At 40.6% G+C, this 23,923-nt stretch overlaps 1 protein-coding gene across 3 annotated transcripts; it reads right to left on the bottom strand.

Moving 5' to 3' along the window:
* Window positions 1-1,296: 1,296 nt before the first annotated feature.
* Window positions 1,297-15,421, bottom strand: LOC141509725 (sialic acid-binding Ig-like lectin 13). 3 transcript variants are annotated; one of them, XM_074219465.1, is made up of 12 exons: window positions 15,403-15,419; window positions 15,100-15,213; window positions 14,440-14,817; window positions 11,509-11,793; window positions 10,752-10,799; window positions 10,336-10,590; window positions 9,866-9,913; window positions 7,642-7,902; window positions 7,272-7,556; window positions 6,677-6,770; window positions 6,471-6,567; window positions 1,297-1,521 (listed from the first exon to the last, which is right to left on the bottom strand). In XM_074219465.1, the coding sequence occupies exons 2-12, from the start codon at window positions 15,137-15,139 to the stop codon at window positions 1,333-1,335; spliced, it is 1,980 nt and encodes a 659-aa protein (XP_074075566.1). In that variant the 5' UTR covers window positions 15,140-15,213; window positions 15,403-15,419; the 3' UTR covers window positions 1,297-1,332. The 3 variants fall into 3 exon arrangements, with proteins under 3 accessions (XP_074075566.1, XP_074075565.1, XP_074075567.1); XM_074219464.1 differs by having other exon boundaries at window positions 15,100-15,421; XM_074219466.1 differs by lacking the exon at window positions 7,272-7,556 and having other exon boundaries at window positions 15,100-15,421.
* Between the last annotated feature and the right edge of the window lie 8,502 nt (window positions 15,422-23,923).

The raw sequence follows: 23,923 nt of genomic DNA, 5'->3' as shown, positions 1-23,923 counted from the left end.
TGGACTAACCCATCAGCCAGAAGTCAACAGCATGTAGTCCTGCTCCACCTAGTCTGGAGCCCAGCTGCTAAGTGACCTTGAACATACAGCTCAACTGGAACAGACAGGCCTGAAAAGGAAGGACTGAAAATTTAACCTTCCATGACTGGGAAAATGCAGCCCAGGCTGCTCAGAGAAATAATTCCCTCACCCACAGTGTCATATCTTGAATCGAGCTCCAAAAGGACCCTCCAAAGACAGACTAGACTTGGAGGCGCTATAATACTAATGGCCTTGGCCTAATGAGATCATTTGCCACTGTTCTCTAAGAGGATGCCCATTCTTCTACTCTCCTTAGGCACTATGAATAAGTGAGAGAACGGACCCCTGATTAGGGAGGAGGAGAGGATTCTAACTACTGATATTGCTTTGCCCTGCTCTACCTTGCCTTGAGTTTTGAAAAAAAGAGTCTATTGAGTCATTCTTTACAGAAGATGCAATTGTGAGAATATATGAATTTGTGTTAGGAAGATGGTCTTCCATGAATTTCCATTAGAACCCCAAGAGGAGTAGCTGTTACTGATTTCTGGATCCAGACTAATGGAGCCAGTGTGAGTGGAGAGGGAGCTCAGTGAGGAATGTTCTATTTGTAAGTGTGCATGATGCTCCTCCATGGAAGAGAAACTGGGACCAGGGACTATTTGCTTTGTTAACTGTGTCTCCAGGGCATGGCACATCGCCTGGAACACAATAGGGGCTTAATAAGAGCTGTTTGCTTGTTGAATTGCTGACGGGCTGATGTTAGGAAAAACAACCAATCAGAATAGCCTAAAAGTGGAATTGGCTACCTTGGGAGGGAGGAAGCTCCTCTCCCTAACTGGAAGGTCTCCAGAGAAAATCTGGTTTCTTATTTTGGAGGATTATTGAAGAGAGAATTCCCATTCTGAGAGTTTGGATGAAATAGACCCTGAAGTTCCTCCCAATATTGATAGTCTACATTCTAATAATCTTTCCTGTTCTGATTGTCTATGTTCTAAGCTTCCTCCCACATTTCACATTGTGTGTCTTGAGGACCTACCCAAGGAGGCTAGCTCAGATAAGCAAACCTTTGTCCCCTTGAGAAGTTTTCACTTGAGAACAGGACATGATTGCCTGGAAAATATTTCCTCTACTTCCCCATTTCTCTAGGGTCCTCTTCCTTTCCTCCTGCATTTAGAGGAAGCGAATATCTCTGGTGTTAGAGTATCTCAGGACCAACAGATCAAAGCAAAGAAGCATCTGAGGCTCAGCTTCAGACAGAATGAGCACCTTCAGGCATAGAGTGCATTCTCTTTATTTCTGATCCCACCTATTTCACTTCATATCAGAATTTGTTCCACCCTCTTTGCCTCCAGAGCAGAACTTGATCTCTGAGTACTGCGTGTGTGTCTCTTGGTTCTTCACATTGGGACTTCTGAAGTTAAGTGAGGCATAATGCAGCTCATCAGGTGGGTTTGGAATGACTGGGTCAGGTGGAGGTGGTTGGAGGACTCTTCGCTGATTCTGTAGGGAAAAGATCCATCGTGAGTCTGGGATGCTGGAAGTCCTAGCTTGACTGTGGTTTGGAAAGAAGATTGTCATGGCTAGGAAGTAGGGAATCTTCCTCTTTGGGCAAGTAGGTGTCATTCACGTGCTAAATATCTACCAGATGGATCTGGGGTAATCCTGGGCTAGGGGTCAGGAGGGTTTAAGTTTAAACTTTGCCTCTAATTCTATGAATAAACTCCCCCCATAAGACCTCATTTTTCTAGTCCTAAAAATGAGAATGTGTGGAAACTGATTATCCCTAAACCCATGTCTCTCTATGTTTGTCTTCTCATAGAGGCTGGTTCTTCTATAAAAATAACTATTCATATATTAAAGTCTGACAGATGAGCTACAAATGCAGTCTCATAGGATCTCTTAACCCTCTTGGGTAAGCATTAGAGGTATTAGTGCCTCAGTTTTGCAGATAATGACATGGAGGCTCTGCAAGGTGTGCAGGGTGGGGCAGGGGTTGGGCTAGTTGTTTTGGCCATTCTTACATAACCAGAAAGTTTTAGAAGATAGTAGAGGCAGCTAAGTGGCAAAGTGGATAGAGCATCAATCCTGATGTCCAGAGGACTTCAGTTCAATTTCAGTCCCTGAAAATTGACTGTTTGTGTGACCTTGGACAAGGCCCTTAAATCTAAATGCCTTGACAAAAAAAGTTTTCTCTTAATCAAAGTGTGGATAACTCCAGGATGAGGTTATTCTGGCAAGGTGCAGCTGCAGTAGAGAATGTCCGAGAGCATGGCCTTGGGTAATCCCCTAGCTCTCTAAATCTCCATTTCCCCTGATATAAATAAAACAATGGATTGTGTCATATATATGTATTTATATGTAAGATCTTTGAGTTTAATTCACACCTTTGAAAATGAATGAGATGGAAGTAGGTGGTTTCTAAGGCTCTGCCAATAACTGCTTTTGTTACCTTGGATAAGTCACTTTCCCTCTCTTGACATTCTGTAAAATGTGGGGACTGGATCATTTGTTCTCTCCCAGGTCTAAAGCCTATAAAAGCTGAGTTGAGATCATTTTCCTCTCTGGACCTCAGACTCACCCTTTATAAAATTGAAGAGGGATTGATAATGTGACATTTAAAGTTCTTTCCTTGGGGGCTGCTAGGTGGTGTAGTGGATAAAGCACCAGCCTTGGAGTCAGGAGTACCTGAGTTCAAATCCAGTCTCAGACACTTAATAATTACCTAGCTGTGTGGCCTTGGGCAAGCCACTTAACCCCATTTGCCTTGCAAAAAAACAAAAAACAAAACAAAAAATAAAGTTCTTTCCTTCTCTTTTGGAAAGCCACAGCTGGATCTTGACAAGAATGCTGAATTTAGAACCAAATGACCTTAAAACTAAATCACCTAAAGAGAAAATAACCTTGGTATTTCCCCTCTTTCAAACTCAGTTCCATTGTCTGTGGAATGGGGAATTCCAAGCAGCTGATCTCTGAGGGTCTTTCTACTCCTGAATCCATGATTCTGGATGAGGCAGTCAATGGAGGTGTATGATTCACATCCTTGCCAATGGACAGAATTATGGCAAGAAGGAGATGGGTGTGGGCAGCTTGGTGGTGCCTTGGAGTCAGTAGGACCCAAGTTCAAATCCGGCCTCAGACACTTAATAATTACCTAGTTGTGTGACAGTGGGCACCTTGGCTTGCAAAAATTAAAAAAAAAAAGAAGGTGGTGAGTGGAGCCAAGTAAGCTCCAACTTAGAGAGGACAGAACACAGGTTTTCAGGATTGTAAAGAACCCAAGACATCACCTGGTTCAAACTGAACATTTTTCTCTTTTTTAATTTATTTTGCAAGACAATGGGGTTAAGTAGCTTGCCCAAGGCCACACAGCTAGGTAATTATTAAGTGTCTGAGGCTGGATTTCAACTCAGGTACCAACTGTCCACTTTTCAATGAGAAAACTGAGGCATAGAAAAGGAAAAGGCTATGCCCTCCACCTTCTTTCCTTGAATTCCATTCTTAACTAGCTTTAATTTGATTACTCAGTGTACTCATTCTCTCCAAAACCACCCATCTTCAAGCTTCCGAATCTAATGGCTTCTCCTTTGTCAGAGCTCCAGATCAAGGAGAAAATAATGCAAGCAGCCAGAAAGAAAAAAAAATCAATTATCATGGAATCACAGTCAAGATAGCACAAGATTTAGCAGCTTCTTCCTTAAGGGATTGTAGGAATGTGATATTCTAGAAGACAAAAAAAGCTTGGATTACAACCAAGAATCAATCACCCAGGAAAATTGAACATACTCTTTCAGGAGAAAAGATGGACATTCAGTGATATGGAGGGTCTTTCAAAATTTCCTAATGAACAGACAAGAGCTAAACAGACAATTTAATCTTCAACTATGAGAGTCGTGTGAAGCATAAAATGGCAAATAGGAAAGGCCAATCATAAGGAACTTAAGGATGTTGAAATACTTATGTTCTAGAAGACAAAGATGATATTGATAATTCAAATGGAATTTCTCATTTATTAGAAGTTAGAAGGAGTGTATATTCATAGGACACAGGTGGAAGCTGACTATGAAGGAACACTATATTCCAAAGATGGAGTTAAGGGCTAACAGGAATGTACTGGGACAAAAGGTGGGAGAATGAGATAAGTGAAGTGTTTGAGGGTGAAGAGAGGGAAAGTGGGTGAACCTTCCTCTCCTCTAAATTGGTGGGTAGAAGGAATAACATGCATACTCAATTGGGTATAGGAATTCCTCTTACCCTGGAGGAATGTAGGAAGGGAAAGGGTGGGGAGAAAGGGGTCACTGATGCAAGGTAGGGCAGATTATGGGAGGGGACAGTAAGAAACAAAAAAACTTTCTGAGGAAGGTTAGGGCAAAAGGACAGAGAGGTTAGAATAAATGGGACAGGGGAATATGATCAAGGAAAATACATTTAGCCATATTATTGTAGGGGAGGGGGAATATTGAAAAAAGTTTTTCCTAAAAAAGACTTCCTTTCTCAAACATAGAGAACTGAATGAAATTGATAAAAAATAAAAGCCATTCCCCAGTTGATAAATGATCAATAGACACAACAGTTTTCATATGAGGTTATTAAGGATAGCGATGGCCATGTTTTTTTTTTTAGGTTTTTTTGCAAGGCAAACGGGGTTAGGTGGCTTGCCCAAGGCCACACAGCTAGGTAATTAAGTGTCTGAGACCGGATTTGATCCCAGGTACACCTGACTCCAAGGCCAGTGCTTTATCCACTATGCCACCTAGCCGCCCCTGGCCATGTTTTTTTAAAATTGCCTGACTCACTCTTGATTCTAGAAATGTAAATTCGAATAATTCTGAGGTATTTTCTCACACTTTTTAGACTGGTCATTGGGAAAGAAAAGGAAAATGAAAAATATTGGTGGTATGTAAGGGAAATGATACATTAATATACTGAAGGAAGAGTCGTGAAACGATTCTGCATATTCTCTGACTTAGCATCACCACTACTAGGTCTCTATTCTGGAAGAGGTGGAAAACAGGAAGGAAAAGAACTTATATGTACAAGAATATTATAGCAGCTGTTTTCTGTTGTCAAGAAACCAGAAACTGAGGAAAACCACTTAGGGAATGACTGAACAAACTGTATTTTGTGATTATGATAGAATGCGATTCTTCCATAAGAAACGATGAGCAGAATGCTCTCAGTAAAACCAGGAAAGACTTGCATGAGTAGACACAGTGGAAAATGTACTATATACAAAGTAAAAGCAACATGGCAGGATGTTCAGCTGTGAATGACTTAGCTTTTCCCAGCAATGCTGTGACTCAAGAGAACTCTGAAGAACCTGTGACAAAGAATGCTCTCCATTCCCAGAGAGAGAGGGCTGATGGCCTCTGAATAAAGATTGAATCATATCTTTTTAGCTTCACTTTTTTTTTTAGTTTTTGCAAGGCAATGGGGTTAAGTGGCTTGTCCAAGGCCACATAGCTAGGTAATTATTAAGTGTCTGAGCAGGATTTGAACTCAGGTACTCCTGACTCCAGGTTGGGTGCTCTATCCACTGTGCCATCTAGCTGCCCCAACTTCATTTTTCTTGAGGATTCTTTCTTGGGGCATGACTCAAATTTTTAGCTTCTATTAAATCATGTGCTTTCTCAATGAAAAGGGGTGGTTAGAGTGGGGAGAAGAGAGAGAATTCAGAATTCAAGTTTTACAAAGTGAATGTTAAAACCTGTTTTATATGTAAATGGGGAAAATAAAATACTACATATATATATATATACATATATTTATAATAAGAATGGTTAAAATAAGAACCCTGAGTTTCCCTTCAATTCCCAAGGCAGGAACCTTGTTTCCCAACGGCCTTTTCTGGATTCCTTACTTATTATTATTATTCTTACTTTTGCAAATTACTTTGTACAGATTTTTTATGCAAAATAGATGAAATAAGATCTTCCATAGTAATCCTGTTGATTCTTTTCCCCTTCACTTAGTAGCATGAAGGACTATTTTTTCTCTATTTCACCATTCACAAAACGAAGCAAAGCACATGGTTCATCTTTTCATCTTTGGGATGAAACTTGTTATTTTGTCTGCATAGCTAACAAGCTTCTCATGGGGCTGTTACTACAGTCATATGAATCTGCACCTGTTCTAAAACCAACCTGTACTGTCCTGGGTCAGTGAGTTGATGAAGCAATCTGCCTGAGACCACACAACCAATCTGTCTCTCTGAAACCAGCCCACAGGCCTTTCCTCCAAGCAGTCTCAGATTACTTCTCACATATAGCATTGTTTCATCAAATGATTGAAGCCATTCCATATCCATCATTGCACAGATAATGGAATTGAGGTACAGATTTGGGGAAGAGACATGATAGTCTCATAGCCAGTGTGTGTCAGAGTTCATTCACGGATTTAACATGAAGTTTGATGGGAAGTAGGGATTTCAGTACCAGGGATAGCTCACTCACCACATCCAGATTAACATAGTCCTCTTCCATGTTGTTCTGGGAACCTGCGACCTCTAATACTTCTGGCTCTATCTCCTTCTTCCTCAGAAACTTCTTACTGAAAAAACAAGCCCATCATTCTGTCAGGGTGTCTGATCAAACACTCTTCTGACCCTTCCAGAAGCCACCCCCTCCAATTTTTTCCCCAGCTCCTATACCCCACTCACTAAGTGAGCATAAGGCAGAAAATGAGAAGGCCAGTGATCCCAGTTCCCAAAAGTGCCCCTTTGAAGAATGTGAGGTCAGCTGTCCTTGTTCTATCTGCAAAAAGACAGGATTGGATTGAGTGGCTGTCCTGGTATTCAGCTGGCCTGTCTACAGCCTCCATCCCCACCCTGTTTTTCTCCCACTCTGTTAAAACTTTAAGATTTTTAAAAAATGTTCTTTGTAATTTCCTTGTATCACTATTTTTAAAAAAGAGGAAATTGTGACTAGAAAAGGAAAGGAACTAGCCAGGGTCAGGCAGCTGGTCAGTAACTGAGCTTAGAAGATTAGTCACAAAATAGTCTTTCTAACAGTTCAGATAAGCTGCCACTGCTTTCTAAATCTATGATCCCAGACCCCTCAGGCATTCTTTGTCACAGATTCAGCTTGGTTATTAGCATGTAGAGAGCTACCCCCTTCCCATGTATTTTCCTGATTCTGTTCCCATCCCTGGATTTCTCTTCCCCTAATCCACTGTACTCCTCTTTCTTCCCAGGAAACTGAGCCCAGATCCCATCCCCTGATGGATGCAGGCTTCTCAACCTTATAGAACCCCACCTGACACTATCAGGACAATGACACTGTGAACCCCATGCTGGTTCCTCCCCTCACACCGGAGGTTGAGGTCAAGGTCCCACTTTTCCTTCAGGATCAGGCTACCATTGGTCCAGGCTCCAGAGTTGGTAGACTTCACCTGGAGGATGTCATGGGTCCTATTGTCTTCCACTCTTCTCTCCCCCACCCACCAGATCAAAGATAGGCTGGGCTCTGCCTGAATAGAACAGGCACAGAGTAAGCCTTCATCAGTCCTTGAGCAAAAGCTTTTGAACAGCCTGGGAGGGTCTGTGGGGAAGGGGATGCATAGGGATTAGCACAATTCACTCTCTGACCTCCTAGGGGAATCCTGTACCCAGGCCCTTGGACTCACACTGCACAGAGAGATTCAGGGAGATGTTCTGGGTCCCCCACTCATTCTGAGCATGGCAGGTATACTCCCCTCCATCCTCTGCCTGGACATGGGACAATTCTAGATACAGCATCCCAGGAGAGGAGCGAAGGGAAGAGTTCAGGGCTTGGCTCCCCCTGGTCCAGCTCATGTCAGCAGGGGGACTACTGTCAGCAGCACACTCCAGGAGCAAGGACTCTCCCACCAGGACCACCAGAGATGAGAAAATTTCCATGATAGCACCTGAAAAGATCATAGAAGGGAAGACAAAAGCAGACCAAAACTTAGAATTCCTTCAGTTCAAGGCCCTTCTTTCTTTACTGAGGCCCAGGAGCAGGCAGTGAGATTCCCAAGATCATGAAGTTTCAGAATCTCTGAGTCAGAAGGGACCTCCATCACCTTCAGTCTACCACACTCTAAAGCAAGAATTCTCCCTATCAAATCATCAAGAATGGGTCATCCAATTTCTGCTCAAAGAACTTTGGATAATACTGGTTATTTCCCCTCCCTTTACATTAAATCCTAACTGGTTTCTAAACTCTGACCCTTTTCTCTCTCCTAGGGGAGCACCCCTCAATCACAGCTAGTGAGTCCCCCCTCCAGATCATTCTCCTTTCCCGCCTAAAGGTTCTCAGGTCCTTCATTCCTTCAAGTAGCCTTCCTATTTTATGAACTGGTGAACACTTAAGACATCTCACCTGACTTTCCCTGGATGCAATGTAGCCTACTTATGTTCTTTCTAAACTGGGAAATCCAGAAATGAATGACACACTGGACATCTTCCTAGAAGCTTATCTCCCAATTCAGGCCAAGATTGCATTAGGTAATTGGGGCCTGACACATTAAACTGTTAAACTGCTCACTCAGAGTGAGATTACAAGATCAAAGGAAAGAGAACAAACTTCTGTATATCCCTTACCCTATGCTTAGGCACATCTTATGAATATAAAATCTCATTCGATCCTCGCCGCAACCCTGGAAGTAGGTACTGTTATTGCCACTTTATAGTTGAAGAATTGAGACAAACAGGTTCAGGGACTCTGTGTCTGAGGCCAAATTGGAACTCAGTTCTTCCTTACTCTGGTTCCTGTTGTCCCTCCATTACCTTGTCTAACTACCTTATAACTATACTAAGCATCCCAAATAACTTTCAGAAAAATTGCCATCCTGACAGGTTTTGCCCTTTTATCTCTATGTTTGATTGTTACTAAATGAGCCCTTCAGGGTCATTTCACATCATAACCATCAGCCAAGCTACTGTCTATCCCTCCCTGATATTTATCATCTGGAAGCTTAGTCAGGTATCCCTGAAGTCTTTGTCCAAGTCATGGACAGAAATGTTTCATAGCAGAAGGTCAACCACAGAACCAGGCTTGGAGCCCAAGTCCTGGGATTCCACATTCAGGGTGCATGAGAGGGGAAATGTAGATGTCTTGTTTGTCTGTCCCCCCATTCAGAAGCCCACTCCCAAACCTGTTTTGAGAAATACACTCACACGTGATCACAATACATGCACAAACCTACATATGTACTCACAAGCTTATTCACCACAAATCACACTCACACATACAATCACATTATTGAACACTCTCAAGCTCACATTCAAACAGAATTGTGTATACACATAGGCACACATTTATTTTTACACACACTCATCTATATATGTTCACTATATACACACAGTCACACACACAGACACACATGCACTTTTATATACACCAACAGCATTGCACATACATCCATGCCCACCCACACACATTCACACACTGAGATGCACAAACATCCACATACAATCACACATTTATGTCCATAAACTCACACTTACTCACATGCACACTCACACATATTTGCAACCACTCTCACAAACATACTTATTATACAAGCCCTTGCACATATACAAATTTACACGTAAAAATACAAAACATGAGGTGTACATATACACAAATATGCAATACATTCACACCATGTACAGGCACACTCACTCACATACATTTGCTCATATAAGCAGACATAAATCACCTACATTCACCACTATGACCTAAACACACACTCACTCATATACAAATGCACATAAAAATCCTCAGATACACCCACTTACACACTTATACATACACTCACACACTTATGCACACACACACATATTCTCACAGATGCAAATGCACCCACTCCCACACAAATATACACACTTACATATCCCTCCCTGTACCTGTTCTGTTGGGCCACAAGGCTCTGACCTTCAGGTTCTCTGGGGCATCTGTAAGAGACAGGGAGTTGACTCTAAGGGGAAGTTTGATCATTGACTGGTGATGAGGCAGGCAAACATTGTCACTCAAACAGCTCAGGCTTCAAGAAACAGCGATTTTTAATAATATCCATCTAACTCCTCCCTACCACCAAACCTTTGAGGGATGTAGTACTATGTTATTCACCACCCCTCCCTCTTTTTACAGATGAGGATACTGAGGCTCAGAAAAGGGAGATGACTTGTTCAGGGATTTACAGAGAGGAAGAGGAGTGAAAATCTTTAAAAAAGTCTTCTGATTCCAGGTTCAAACTTTTACCCTTCTTGCTCACCAAATACCACCCACCAGTCTCTCCAATACCTCCACTCACACCCCCAAGGAGAGATTAAACCCAATCAATGAACCCCCTCCCCCATGAAATGGCATGACTCACAAATCACAGAGAGGTTCAAGGTGGCATACAGGGTGTCCATCCTGTACTGAGCTTGGCATCTGTACTCCCCGCCATCCTTTACTCCCAGCCGGGGCAGATGGAGAACCAGAATCCCAGCCCTTGAGGGCCCGGAGGACAGCACCACCTGGCCCCCATGGGACCAGCTCAGAAAGGCAGGAGGGTTGCTGTCAGCTTGGCAAAGCAATCTCAAGGACTCATCCTTCAGGATAGTGTGATTTAATGAGGACTTCAAGCCTGGACAGAGAGGGGAGGAGGGGGCAGAGGGAGGGAGGAAGAAAGTGGGGAGGAAGAGTGAAGGGCATCATGATCTTTGTGGCTTTTCCACTGGAGCTAAGAAAACCAGTGTCCCCATAGCCCCAAGGTCTCTCCTCCCCACATCCCTGCCTCCTCCTTACCTCTTTCCTGTTCCCAATCAGCACTGATTCCGAAGGTCTTTATAGGATCTACAACAAAAAATATGGCACTAACTATTGGCACTCTTCTCACCCCCTGTGATGAGCACACACACACACACACACACACACACGTACACACAAACATGCACACGGAAACTAAAAACTAAAGAGGACTACTCTATATCTGCAATTTCCTTGCAGTAGCCCCAGGTGGAAGGGAAAGGATTATTATACCCATTATCCAGAGGAGAAAGTTCAGGCCTAGCCAGTCGCTATCTAGCCCAGGGCTACCAGAACAGACTCTCCAGGCAGCAGAGACCCTGCCGAGATGTCCAACCTCCTTTTTGCACAGGACTAAACTGCAGCCAAGGGGAATCAGAAACCAATTCCAGGTAGAGGGTGTTCACTCTGACTCTCCCCTCCTCTCCTGGGAGAGTCCATCTGCCTCCTTCTGAGCCTTCACCCCTCCTGGGCAACCCGCAGAGGAGGGAGTGGGCATGGATGCTCCAGAGACTCTCCATGTTGGCACAGAGCCCTCTCATAAAGTGATGAGCCTGTAGGTCAGGCTGAACAAGACTTAGAGGGGATTCAAACCCAGGACTCTTGACTCCAAGACCTGCATATATTCCTCCCCTTATGCTCCCCAGTGACTCCCACTTTCCAGGAGATCCTGGGATTCTTCTCAGCCTTAGATTTCCCTTCGACCCCTTGACTGAGGTGATGTTCTTACTCCCTGCTCCCCCTCCCCATCACTTACAGGCCACATTGAGCTGGACTGTTGTCTCTGTGTGAGCTCCAGAACCAGGAAAGGTCATCTGGCAGGTGAGGTTGGAGCCATGGTCCTTAGGTCTTGGGCTGAGGGTCAGCTCAGAGAAATAGGGAGGCTTTTGACTAGGTCCCAGGCTGGAGAAAGCAGCCCCTCTCCAGATGAAGATGGGGGGTGTTCCCTCCCCACAGACCCAGGGGGCTGCACACATGAGTTTCACGGAGGTCTTAGGCTCCAGGATCCTTGGAATATAGATGTCTGGCTTCTCAATCAGGTCTGGGGAAGAAGAGAAAGGATGAGCCAGACCCTGGAGGAGGGACCCCTAGGGCATCCCATCAGTTAACAGTGCAAGGACAGTCCAACAGAACTGCCCTAAAAAATAGGAGCTCACTAGGGCCAAGTGTAAAATGTTCGGCGTCACCATTTGCACCTAAGAAATTGACAAAACTTATAAATTGGGGGATGATTTGTTTTGTTGTCTAAATTTAAAGCAATGGGGTAAATGTTACCACTGAAGATTAATTTTATAAATTTATTTAACTTTTAATTTTCCACTAATACATATAAAAATTTTTGATTTTCATTTTTAAACTTTGTGTTCCAAACTCTCTCTCTTCTTCTCCTTTCATCCTGCTCATTAAGAAAGCAAGTAATTTCAATTTAGCTTGTACAGGCATAGTCATGCAAAACATATTCCCATATTATTCATATTGGCAAAGAAAACATTGACCAAAAACTTCAAGAAAATAATATTAAAAAAAGTGTGCTTCAATCAGTATTTAGACACCATCATTTCTTTCTTTGGAGATAGATAGCATTCTTCATCAGAGTTCAGAGATGTCTTGGATCATCGTATTTCTGAAAATAGCTAAGTCATTCACAGCTGACCTTCTCACAATATTGTTACATTGATTACAACACATTTCACTTTGCACCAGTTCATGAGTCTTGCCCAGATCCCCCCCAACATTTGTCCTTCCCCTTTTCTGTCCTATTAGACAATCAAATGCCTTACAGGTAGTATCTCAGAATTATTTCAATTTGCATTTCTCCAATCAATACTGAGTTAGAGCATCTGCTCATATAACTATAGATAGCTGTGATCATATTTCTTGATCATTTATCATTTGGGCATCCTATCTTTATAAATGTGACTCAGTTCTCTATATCTTTGAAAAATGAGCTCTTTATCAAAACTTCCTTCAAAAGTTTTTCATGGTTATGATTGCTCAATGTATTCCCCCCCATTCCTTTCTGCCCCCATATTCTATTCTCTCTCCTTTAATCCCATCTCTCCTCAAAAGTGTTTTGCTTCTGAGTACCACCTCTTCCAATTTGTCCTACTTTCTGTCCTACCCTACCCCTTCTCTTATCCTCTTACCCTCCTACTTTCCACTAGAATAAGTGAAATTTCTATACCAAATCATGTGTGTATGTTATTCCCTCTTTGAGCCAATTGTGATGAGAGTAAGGTTCACTCACTCCCTACCACTTAGCCCATCTTCCCCTGTATTATAAAAGCCTTTTCTGGCCTGTTTTATGTGAGATCTTTTACCCTGTTCTATTCCTCCCTTTCCCTTTCTCCCAGGTTGTTCCTCTTCTACACTTTAATTTCATTTTTCCTTCATATTCAACTCTTATTTGTGCTCTCTAACTCTATGTACTGCTTACTTCCCTAATAATGAGAAACTTTTTTGAACTACAAAGATCATCTTCCTATGCAGGTATATATACAGTTTTATCTTATTAAGTCCCTTATGATTTCCCTCTCCTGAATATCTTTTATGTTTCTCTTGAGTCTTATTTATGAAAGTAAAATTTTGTATTTGCCTCTTGTATTTTTATGAAGTGCTTGCAAGTCTTCTATTTCATTAAATATCCATTTTCCCCTGAAGAATTATATTCCCTTTTTGCTGTGTAGGTGATTTTTGGTTATAATCCTAACTCATTTGCTTTCCAGACTATTATATGCCAAGTCCACCAGGCTTTGAATGAGTTGGGAAATCTTCTATTACCTTCAGATTACATTTACAAATGTGTCATTCTTTTTTTTTAATTCAGAGTCAGGGGCAGATAGATGATGCAGGCATTGAGCACTGGTCCTGGAGTCAAGGAGACCTGTGTTTAAATCCAGCCTCAGACAATTAATAATTGCCTAGCTGTATGACCTTGGGCAAGTCATTTAACTCCATTGCCTTAAACAATAAATAAATGAATTCTGAGTCAAATTTGAAAATATGATTCACCTGCTTACATATGTATAGACTATATGAAATTGCTTTCCATATCTGAGAGGACAAGAAAGTAAATTGAGAACTCAAAAACATTTTAAATGAATGTCAAAAGTGTAATTAGGAAAAATAAAGTGTTATTCAGAAAAGAATAATTCAAATAGCAATTGTTAAAAAGTTATCAGCACACCTAGCTTAGGACCCTGTCACTGGAATGTCCTTTCCTGCCATTACCACTATACCTCCCTTCCCAAGAATCTTCTACATGTCTATGCTCTATACCACTCACCTCTGCCTGTGATCCTGTTCCTGCATAGAGAAAAATGAACATTGTGACCCCCCAAATTGGTGGTGACCATGAGGTTGTACCTCAAATATTATCAAGACTCCTCACCTGCAGGCCCTGCAACAATCCCTGGAACAGGATATCTGGGTTTATTGCCTAAGCTTGATGAGCTCACCCAACCCTTCCTGAGACCTCATTTCTCTGCAAAGAAGCCCAGAGTAGCCTCCTCCTTTTCTCCAACTTTCTCTACACTCTCCCCAGTCTTCATCTGCTTGTGTAAGCTGTTACTTGGCCAAAGGGTCTGTCTTTCCCTTGAGACATAGAGCAAAAGGAGCTTCCTAGAACAGTTCAACCCCACAAGATCCCACTTTACTGTGCCCACTTTACAGTGCCAAGGGAGCCTACCTCTCACATCCAGCTTCACCTGATAATTTAAGTAACTGAATTTTTCTGACCCACTTTCCACACGGAAGAAGTAATATCCTCTGTCCTTTCCCTGTATATCTCTGATGCTCAGAGAGCAGTTCATGCTCCCAGGGTCCCCGACAAGGTGGAATCTTCCCAATGCCTCCTTTTCCACCTCTCTCATTTGATCATTTGTTGCCACAAGGACATCTTCAGAAATTGAGGGACCTTTCTTGAACCAGTAGCCATAAATGCCATAATAACGTCTCTGTATATTAGGATAGGTGAAGGTGCAGGGGATATAGGTGCAGAGTCCTTCCTGAGCTTTCTGGAAACGTGGACACTTCAATTCAAATCCTTCCTTTTGGGATTGGAACCCTGTGGGCAGAGAGACATAGAGATCACAAAACAAAGCAGTTAATAATGCTGATAATCATCACCGTGTTAGCACTGTGTCACAGGTTTTAGAGATAAAAGAGAAACCTAGAAAAGGATGGCCATGCTGGGAAGGAGTTTAAGAGAGACTTCGGTCAGTCCTATTTTAAGATCAGTAAGGAATCTGAGGTCCAGAGAGAGTTCTGTGACTTGTCCAGGGGCAGGATCCAGGCCAGGGCCTCCTGGCTCCATGGCCATTCTCATCCTTGCCCTGCTCTGACTCACCCTCCAAGAAGAGCAACAGCAGCAGCAACAGCAGCAGCATCCCTGAACCAGGAGAGACAGAGGCTCTGTCACTCCCCCGGCCTCATGGCTTCTGTCTGACCAGCTCAGTGGTTTCTGAGGAAAGCAGAAGGTGTCAGACAAAAAAGAGAGGCAGGCCTCTGACCCTGGGAAATGATTCATCAAATGAATGCAGTGGGATTCTAAGAGGAACCATCACTTTCATCTAGTCTGGCTGTTCAACCTCCCCTCCAGCTTGTCTTAGATCCCACCTCTTCCACTACAGTTGGTACAAGCAGAACTGACCCTTTCCAGTGTAAGAAGGAGATAGAGTCTGATCGGGGTTTAGTCCGGGGGGGGGGGGGGGGGGCGGGGATTAGTGGGATGGAGTGAGGAACTAATGAAGGGGAGAAGTCAACTCCCACCCTATGAAAAGAAAAGAAAGGAGAAGTGAAAGTCCCAGGCACACACCCATGAGTAGTCCAGGTCAACGACCCAGAGGCAGAACTGTCTCAAGTTCAGGTTCAGGGAATCAGCTAAACCTGATACTTGAGGGGGGAGGTAAGAAGAGAAAATAGCAGATCTGGGGGAGCTAGATGGAACTTTAGGACATGGAATGTCAGAGCTAGGAGGGATGAGCCCAGGAGACCCTTCACTAGGTCTGATTGCCTAATTCAGGGATCTGTGATATATATTGAAAGCCCCAAAACCCATAGAGCTTTCCATAGCCACTCATATGAGGACAAATATGAAGTGACCCTTACCCAGGAGTCTATATTTTACTGCAAATCTAGCTGGTCCTTCTGATGACAGGGTACTCTCCCAATACAGATGGTCTGAATCTGATCTTTTTTTGGTTTGTTTTGTTTTAGATTTTTGCAAAGCAATGGAGTTAAGTTACTCAAGGTAACATAGGTAACTATTGTATCTGAGGTTGGATTTGAACTCAGATCCTTCTGACTACAAGGCCGATACTCTATTCACTGCACCACCTAGCTGCCCCCGAAGCTGATGTTCTAGGAGGTGCCTGGCTGTTGCTGATAACTGTTTCCAGAAGTTTTCCTGGAGAGTGGCCATTTCCATGTGAACTATACAATGTGTCTTCTCAGGCCTTCTGCACTCTGCTCTTCATGTTGTTGAAAGCGCTGTCTCTAAAGTTACCAATCATCTCTAGACTGTAATCAAATGTCCTTTCCTCAGTTCTTAGCCTTCTTGAACTCTCTTCAAGCTCTGACCCTCTCAAGCACCCTCTTCTTCTATCTAATTCTTCCTCTGATCCTCCTCAACTTTCTTTTCTGCATTCTTATTCAGGTTATGCCATTAACGATAACCATCCTTAAGAGTGCCCTGGGCCCTCCAGTTTCTTTCCTCCAAACTGTCTTGCTTGACAATCTCATCAGCTCCCAATTACTTTCTCTCTGCAGATGGTTCTTTAGCTGTAGAACCAACCCTAACCCTCTCTCATGACCTCCCCTCTGTATCAAAACCTGCCTCTTTGACATTTCAAAGTGGACTCATACACATCTCATACTCAATACTGGCAAGGTTGAATTGGTTCCCTTTTGCCTTCTCTGAATACTGTTGAGTCCCACCGAAGTTACAACGTGAGGATTATCCTTCTGGTGGGTGGAATCTGAAATAATTTAAGAAGCAAAGTTTCTGAGCTCACCAGTTTATTAAGCAATGCGTGCCAATTTCATAACAAATTGAATCCAGACCTTCTCCAATTTGCCACTGGACCATGAATACAGAGGAAGACAGATTTTTTTATGCATGAAAAGATAGCAATAAACAGGGGACAAAAGCAAAATGCATAATTAGGTCATCTGATTTCTAATTGGAGGAAAGATTAAGGACTTCCCAGGTTGGGAGAGGGAGAATGAATAAGTACAATTCCCTGAAATCCTTAAAGGTGTTGTCCCCACCCATTGTCTGAATTCAATTAATGAAATGTGGAAACAATAGCCAATTGACCAGTATAGGGCCAATTTTCAAATTAGACATACAAGCTATTTGAGATTGATAATTGTGAGAAAACCTAAGTCTTTAGTTAAGGAATCCTAAACAGCAGGTAGGGATGGTCCAGCTTCCCAACCATGCAGGACTAGATTCACAATATATTTTCTCACAATGACCATAATGGAATAAAATTTCCTTTTATAAGACAGACATTGAATTTAGACCTATAATGGAATAGAAAAGGAACTGAACTAGAGTTATAGTTGAGTCACGAGGTCAGTGGGATTTCCTCAGGTTCTTGAAAAAACAAAACACCTGCTTTGGGGAGGTCTTAAGGTTAACCAATCAGGTCCAAAAGTCCTTAGAAGGAGGGCACTTCTCCTGCCCTAATCTAATTCCACCAACAAATGTGAAGCAGAATCCTGCGTTGTGGGTCCCCTTGATGGAAAAGATTAAAGCAGCTTTATTACGTTCTGCCTTCTGGTTTGTGCATTAAATAAATATGCTTCTCCAAAATCTAATACCTACTGGACCCCTGCATTCATACCTGCAAGCCTAGAGAACTAATAACCATGTTTGTTAATCTAATTCTGTTTTTCCTTTTAAGCACAAACTTTGGAGATTGTTTTATGTTAGCTTAATTCTATTTGTCTTTATTAAGGCAAATTTTTTTTCTTTTAAGCTGAACTCTAAAAGATTGTATACTCATATTCAGAATTACATTAGTCAGTCTAAAAATCAAACCATTTAGAGGTACTAATTTTGAGAGGGATGATTTGCATGTCACCAGAGTAACCTAGAAAGCTTAGTATAATCACCATGAAACAAAAGGCTATAGCAACACCAGAATGATCAACAATATTAAATGACATCAATTCTCCTTATATCCTAATAATCTACTCTCAATATCCATTTAATCATTTCATCTTTACTAGAGTCTTACATGTCCCATGTAGTCAAATCTGGAAATCTGGAAAATCTGGACATACAGCCTATTTGAGATGGTTAATTGGAAATGGATATGGAGATGAATAACTGGAAATTCCCTGGAAATATCTTCTCCTGGACATTTTGGATCAAGGCTCCTTCTCAGTACATATCTGAAGAGGGCTTTACTTCTCTGACTCCAAATCATTTGTAGACATTCTGATAAAATCTACCAGTAACAAAACTCGGTACAATTTAATACAATCTCTTTACTTTGGATCTCCAAATATGAAACTTCAGAGAATTTCAGTTTTATATATTGCTTGCTGTTTTATTTTCACTTAAACCAAACATAAGAATGCTTTTAAAAAATTCATGAGTCTAACTTGTAAAATGACCCTTTCTGTCTTTTAAAATGATTATATTTGTTAAAAAGGGAAAATAATTTCACTTCCTTTACAATTATCAATGCAATTTTACATCCACAATATATTATCCAATTCTGACAACTTATTACTAAAAGAAACTCAAAGTTTGAATCTTCAAACTAGATAGATTTGGAAGTCAATAATACACATGTAATTCTTAAAACAGAGTAATCCTATTGCTTTTTCCAATTGAACTACTCCATTTAATTAGAAAACTTTTTTTTATGTTTTTGCAAGGCAAATTGGGTTAAGTGGCTTGCCCAAGGCCACACAGCTAGGTAATTATTAAGTGTCTGAGACCGGATTTGAACCCAGGTACTCCCGACTCCAGGGCCAATGCTCTATCCACTATGCCAACTAGCCACCCCTAATTAGAAAACTTTTATATGACATCTTTGTGTGATTACTCTGTCAGAACCCCACTTTGAGATAATATCATCCTGATATTGTAATTTGACCACAAATCCAGATACTGTAAGATTTTTAACATTTCTATCCTTTTTTAGTAACTCAGAGATGGCACAGAAACAATCTATTAACTCATCAATTTGCTACTGTACCTCCAAACACCTCTTACCTTGCCCTGATTACAGAAATTTCCTAGAAAAAGAAAAGGAGGGACATAGTTAAATGTTAAGACTCATCATTATAAGGACAAAGACTGACTTGGTATATCTCATAACTCTGATGGATTGCAGACTGGAGTTATATCTGACAGATAATCATGGAGTCACAAAGTATTACAAGTCAGGCTCAAGATTAAACAGGAGGAAAATTTTCTTGTTAAGACAATAGGGAGACTTAGTCAAGAGAATCCTTCCTTAGGTCAAGGTTATCCCCTCAGTTTTCTCCCAGGCACAGATATCTACCCATAGCCCCTCTCAGACTATCGTGTATGCCACATGCCAGGCCAATTCAGACAACCATCCCTGTAATCAAGTCAAAAGAAAATTATACTTCTAAAAAATTTTCCCACAAATAATAAATTTTCACTTCTCACAGTTTAGGACTTGTGACTATTATTAATTTTCTCCTGTTTCCCTCAGAGTGACTTTTAATTTATCCTTTATTTATGAATTAAAACCAATTACAGGGGGCAGCTAGGTGGCGCAGTGGATAGAGCACCGGCCCTGGAGTCGGGAGTACCTGAGTTCAAATCCGGCCTCTGACACTTAATAATTACCTAGCTGTGTGGCCTTGGGCAAGCCACTTAACCCCATTGCCTTGCAAAAAAAAAAAAACTAAAAAAAAACAAAAAACTAATCACATTCCGGAATTTCAAATTTACAGTTAACTTCTAACAATGTATTGAAATTGCAACTTTAAATCACACTATACATTTTAGTCAACTCATTTTACAACAGGAGACCAGTAGGACAGATCAAATCTCATAACCTCACCTGGATACAGTGTCCCAAGGGATCTACCTCACAGATACTATCTTAAAGAATCTGTAAAACTTATTTTCCAAACAGCAACTGTAGCAACATCATCATCAACATCATCATCATCATCGTTGTCATCTTCATCATCTCTTTTATTTTTTAATTTTTTTTTTAGAATTTTGCAAGGCAATGGAATTAAGTGGCTTGCCCAAGGTCACACAGCTAGGTAATTATTAAGTGTCTGAGGCCGGATTTGAACTCAGGTACTCCCGACTCCAGGGCCGGTGCTCTATCCACTGTGCCACCTAGCTGCCCCTCATCATGTCTTTTAAAACAAAACAAAGCCCATTAAACATTCTAATTTAATTATCTTTATCACAATTCTACAATAGTTGAATTTGTAATATAACATTATTCAAATTAAAAGGAAATTTATTCTGGAGCAGCTAGGTGGTGCAGTGGACAGAGCACCGGCCCTGGAGTCAGGTGAACCTGAGTTCAAATACAACCTCAAACATTTAATATTCATCTATCTGTGTGGCCTTGGAAAAACCACTTAACCATACTGCCTTGCAAAAACCTAAAAAAAAAATTCTTAAAAAAAACCTGAAAGTTATTTGGCTCTTATTTTACCCTATGAGAAAAAATTAGGAACATAGTAATAACATGTATAACATCATGTATTTAGGAAACAAAATGCATTACCAGTCGGATGATGCCAATTCAGCTGAATGTTTTCCAATTATCTTCCCAAGAAAATCATTATTCTTATTGCATTTGCCATTTTATACAAATGATATCCAAAACTCAAGATAGTTATCAAGTAATGAGTAATTACATTCAATTAAAAAAACCTTGTGCTTACCAAAGTCTAGTTACTGATTTAAGCCCAACATTATGTTCTTCCTTAAGCACAGTTATTAGATTGTTTCATTTTCAAAGCACACAACAACAGATTTCTGAAACCAGAGTATATCTTGCATTTTCAATCATTTATTTTTGCATTTGATGCCACAATTAATAGAACACATCTCACTCCATTATAATCTATTTATAGGCTATACCTCAAACATATATGATATGCATTTATAACTGCACAAGTAAGAACCCAGAGTTAACTATTAGAAAAGGGTTTCCCCACCTTTATTTCCTTTGAAATCACCCAGAAAGTCAAATCAGTTTCTGTCCTGTTCATAATCTAGCCCCAACCACTCTTTTCTCTGTGCAAAGGATAGGAAGAGATTCCTCCTTTATAAGGTCTTTTCTTGTGTCGATAGTGGCCCCTGCCTCCCTTCCAAGAAATAACTTTGAATTTTCGCTCTTTTTTGGTTTTTTAGGGTTAAGTGGCTTGCCCAAGGCCACACAGCTAGGTAATCATTAAGTGTCTGAGGCTGGATTTGAACCCAGGTGCTCCTGACTCCAGGGCCAGTGCTTTATCCACTGCACCACTTAGCCGCCCCTTGAATTTTAAGTGTATGTTCCTATATTATATATTTAGTTGTAATAAAGTGTTTCCTCCAATAGCATAGGAATACCCAGAGGTAACAAATTCTTTCATATCTGTCTTTTCAGTTCCTATTCAGCCCCGATTCCTGCTACTGGTCTGTTAAGCAATTTAGAAGTTTTTGCCATTTCTATAGGGTTTTGCGGTAATAGGGAGAAGAGTTAATGATTTTTGTCCATTCATTTTATAGCATGATAATGTATTGAGATTGGTAATCATGGCAATTGGTATTTTTTTCCTGCTTTTCTGGAGTTTTCAAAGCAAACTATCCTGCCATCTACAAATAAAGATTATTTCTTCTCTTCTGATATGAATCTATTTAGTGCCATTGTCTAATTGCTGGATCTAGCATTTTTAAAAGAATTATGTATAGTAATACAAATGTGAAGGAATATCCTTATTTACTGCTGTATTTGTGGATGTTTCTGTGTTTACCTGTTGCAAATTGGGTTTTAAATATATATAATATCTTAACTTTAAAAATGATCCTTCTATATCTATATCTTATTCTTTTCCTAAGGAATTCTTAAAGTTATAACTTCCTTTTTTAACTGTTGTATAAAAAGAGACAATTTCTAGATAATTATTCATCTTGTTAATAATGGCTAGCAAAAATTAATAAAACATATAGATCTTTTGGCCATCTCTCATGAACAAAAGATGGATCATGGTGGCCTATTGACTCACACAAAAGATTTTTATTTAAACATCCCTTTTTCAAAGTATTTCTCTTTCAGTAAAAACATCACTTATGTAAAAATATTCATTGCAGCTCTGTTTGTGCTGGCAAAGAATTGGAAATTAAGTGAATGTCCTTCAGTTGGGGAATGGCTTGACAAACTGTGGTATATGTATGTCATGGAACACTATTGTTTTCTAAGAAACCAGGAGGAATGAGAATTCAGGGAAGCCTGGAAGTATTTGCTTGAACTGATGCTGAGTGAGATGAGCAGAACCAGAAAAACACTGTACACGGGAACAGCAACATGGGGGCGATGATGAACCTTAATGGACTTGCTCATTCCACCAGTGCAACAACCAGGGACAATTTGGGGCTACCTGCAATGGAGAATACCATCTGTATCCAGAGAAAGAATTGTGGAGTTTGAAAAAAAGACCAATACCTTCAATTTGGAAAAAAAAATTATCTTATGTAATTTTTACTATCTTTTATACTTTATTTTTCTTCCTTAAGGATATGGTTTCTATTTCATCACGTTCAACGGAGATCAATATATACCATGGAAACAATGTATAGACTAACCAAATGTCTTCTGTGGGGGGGAATTATAAAACTAAAGCTAAATAAAATCTTTCTTAAAAAAAGTATTTCTCTTTCTTACAAACAACTTAAAATTTATCCTGATGTTAAAAAAAATACACATTAGAAACAAACTAGTGGGAACCATCTAAATTGATAGTTATCTATTGATGATGATGATGATGATGATGATGATGTTGATCTTTGTCCTTCATTCTCAAAAAACAGACCAAGACGCCAGGGAGTTGATGCCATGACAAGCACCTGAATTGAATTTGACTGAGGGTTTGCTGTGCTAAATCACCAGCCTTACTTCCTCCTTCAGAACCATCTGGGTCAAGTGGCTATATATGAATCCAGATGACTGGAGATGGTCTTGGATTCAAGGCAATCAAGGTTAAGTGACTTGCCCAAGGTCACACAAACTACTCAGTGTTAAGTGCCTGAGGGCAGATTGGAACTCCCATCTCCTAACTCCAAGGCCAGTGCTCTTAAAATCAGAATTTATCAAAACTAAGTTGGTCTAAAAATTTTAGAATCATAAATAAATCCTAAATTATTATAAATTAAATGGATTTCCAATTACCACAACTCGAGATCTATGTCTAGCAAAAATTATTTATAAAAGGGGAACAATCCGACATGTTCCAAAATATTCATAACAGCTTTTTTTTAATTGTCAAACTATTAGAAATTGAAGGATACTCATCCACTGGGGAATACAAGTTATGGTACATCAATGTTATGGTATAGTATGGTTCTATAAGAAGCCATAAATGGTCAGACTCTAGAGAAGCATGGAATGACTTTTGTGATCTGATGATGAGCAAAGGGAGTAGAACCAAGAGAACAATATACACAATCAACAACAACATTATGATATGAACCACCTTAATGAAAGCACGTCTTCTCAACAATTCAGAGAGAGCTAGGACAACTGTATTAGACTGACTGGACTATGTAATCCCCATCCAGAGGAAGAAAAACAAACCAAAACAAAACACACACAAGAGACACACACGCACACACACACACACGCGCGCGCGCACACATACACACACACACACACACACACACACACACACACATGCACGCACACACACAGACAGTCATAAACACAAAAACAAAAACAACCCATCAGAATCTAATGGACTCTTTATAAAAATTATCTCTCATCTCTTTCCCTTGATCCTAATTCCTTATACTGAAAATAACTAATCTGTAAATGTGTTTATCAAAAATATGTATGTATAATGCTAACCTCACTTTTGGCTATTGAGGGGAGGGGGTGAGAAGGGAGAGTGGAAAGAAATTTTGTAACTTAAAAATATACATGTGCAAATGGATGAAAAGAAAGGAAGGA

Source organism: Macrotis lagotis, chromosome 1 (assembly GCF_037893015.1).
Source record: "Macrotis lagotis isolate mMagLag1 chromosome 1, bilby.v1.9.chrom.fasta, whole genome shotgun sequence".
NCBI classification, from domain to species: Eukaryota; Metazoa; Chordata; class Mammalia; order Peramelemorphia; family Peramelidae; genus Macrotis; species Macrotis lagotis.
The sequence above is the reverse complement of the archived record's forward strand: the minus strand, read 5'-3'. Positions and strand labels throughout refer to the sequence as shown.

Coding starts and splice junctions, on each gene's coding strand:
- LOC141509725 (XM_074219464.1), bottom strand. CDS start 15,139: ATGCTGCTGCTGTTGCTGCTGCTGTTGCTCTTCTTGGAGG. Junction 10,591..10,751: donor TGATTGGGAACAGGAAAGAG/GTAAGGAGGAGG, acceptor CTCTCTGTCCAG/GCTTGAAGTCCTCATTAAAT. Junction 6,568..6,676: donor TTCTGCCTTATGCTCACTTA/GTGAGTGGGGTA, acceptor TTGTTTTTTCAG/TAAGAAGTTTCTGAGGAAGA.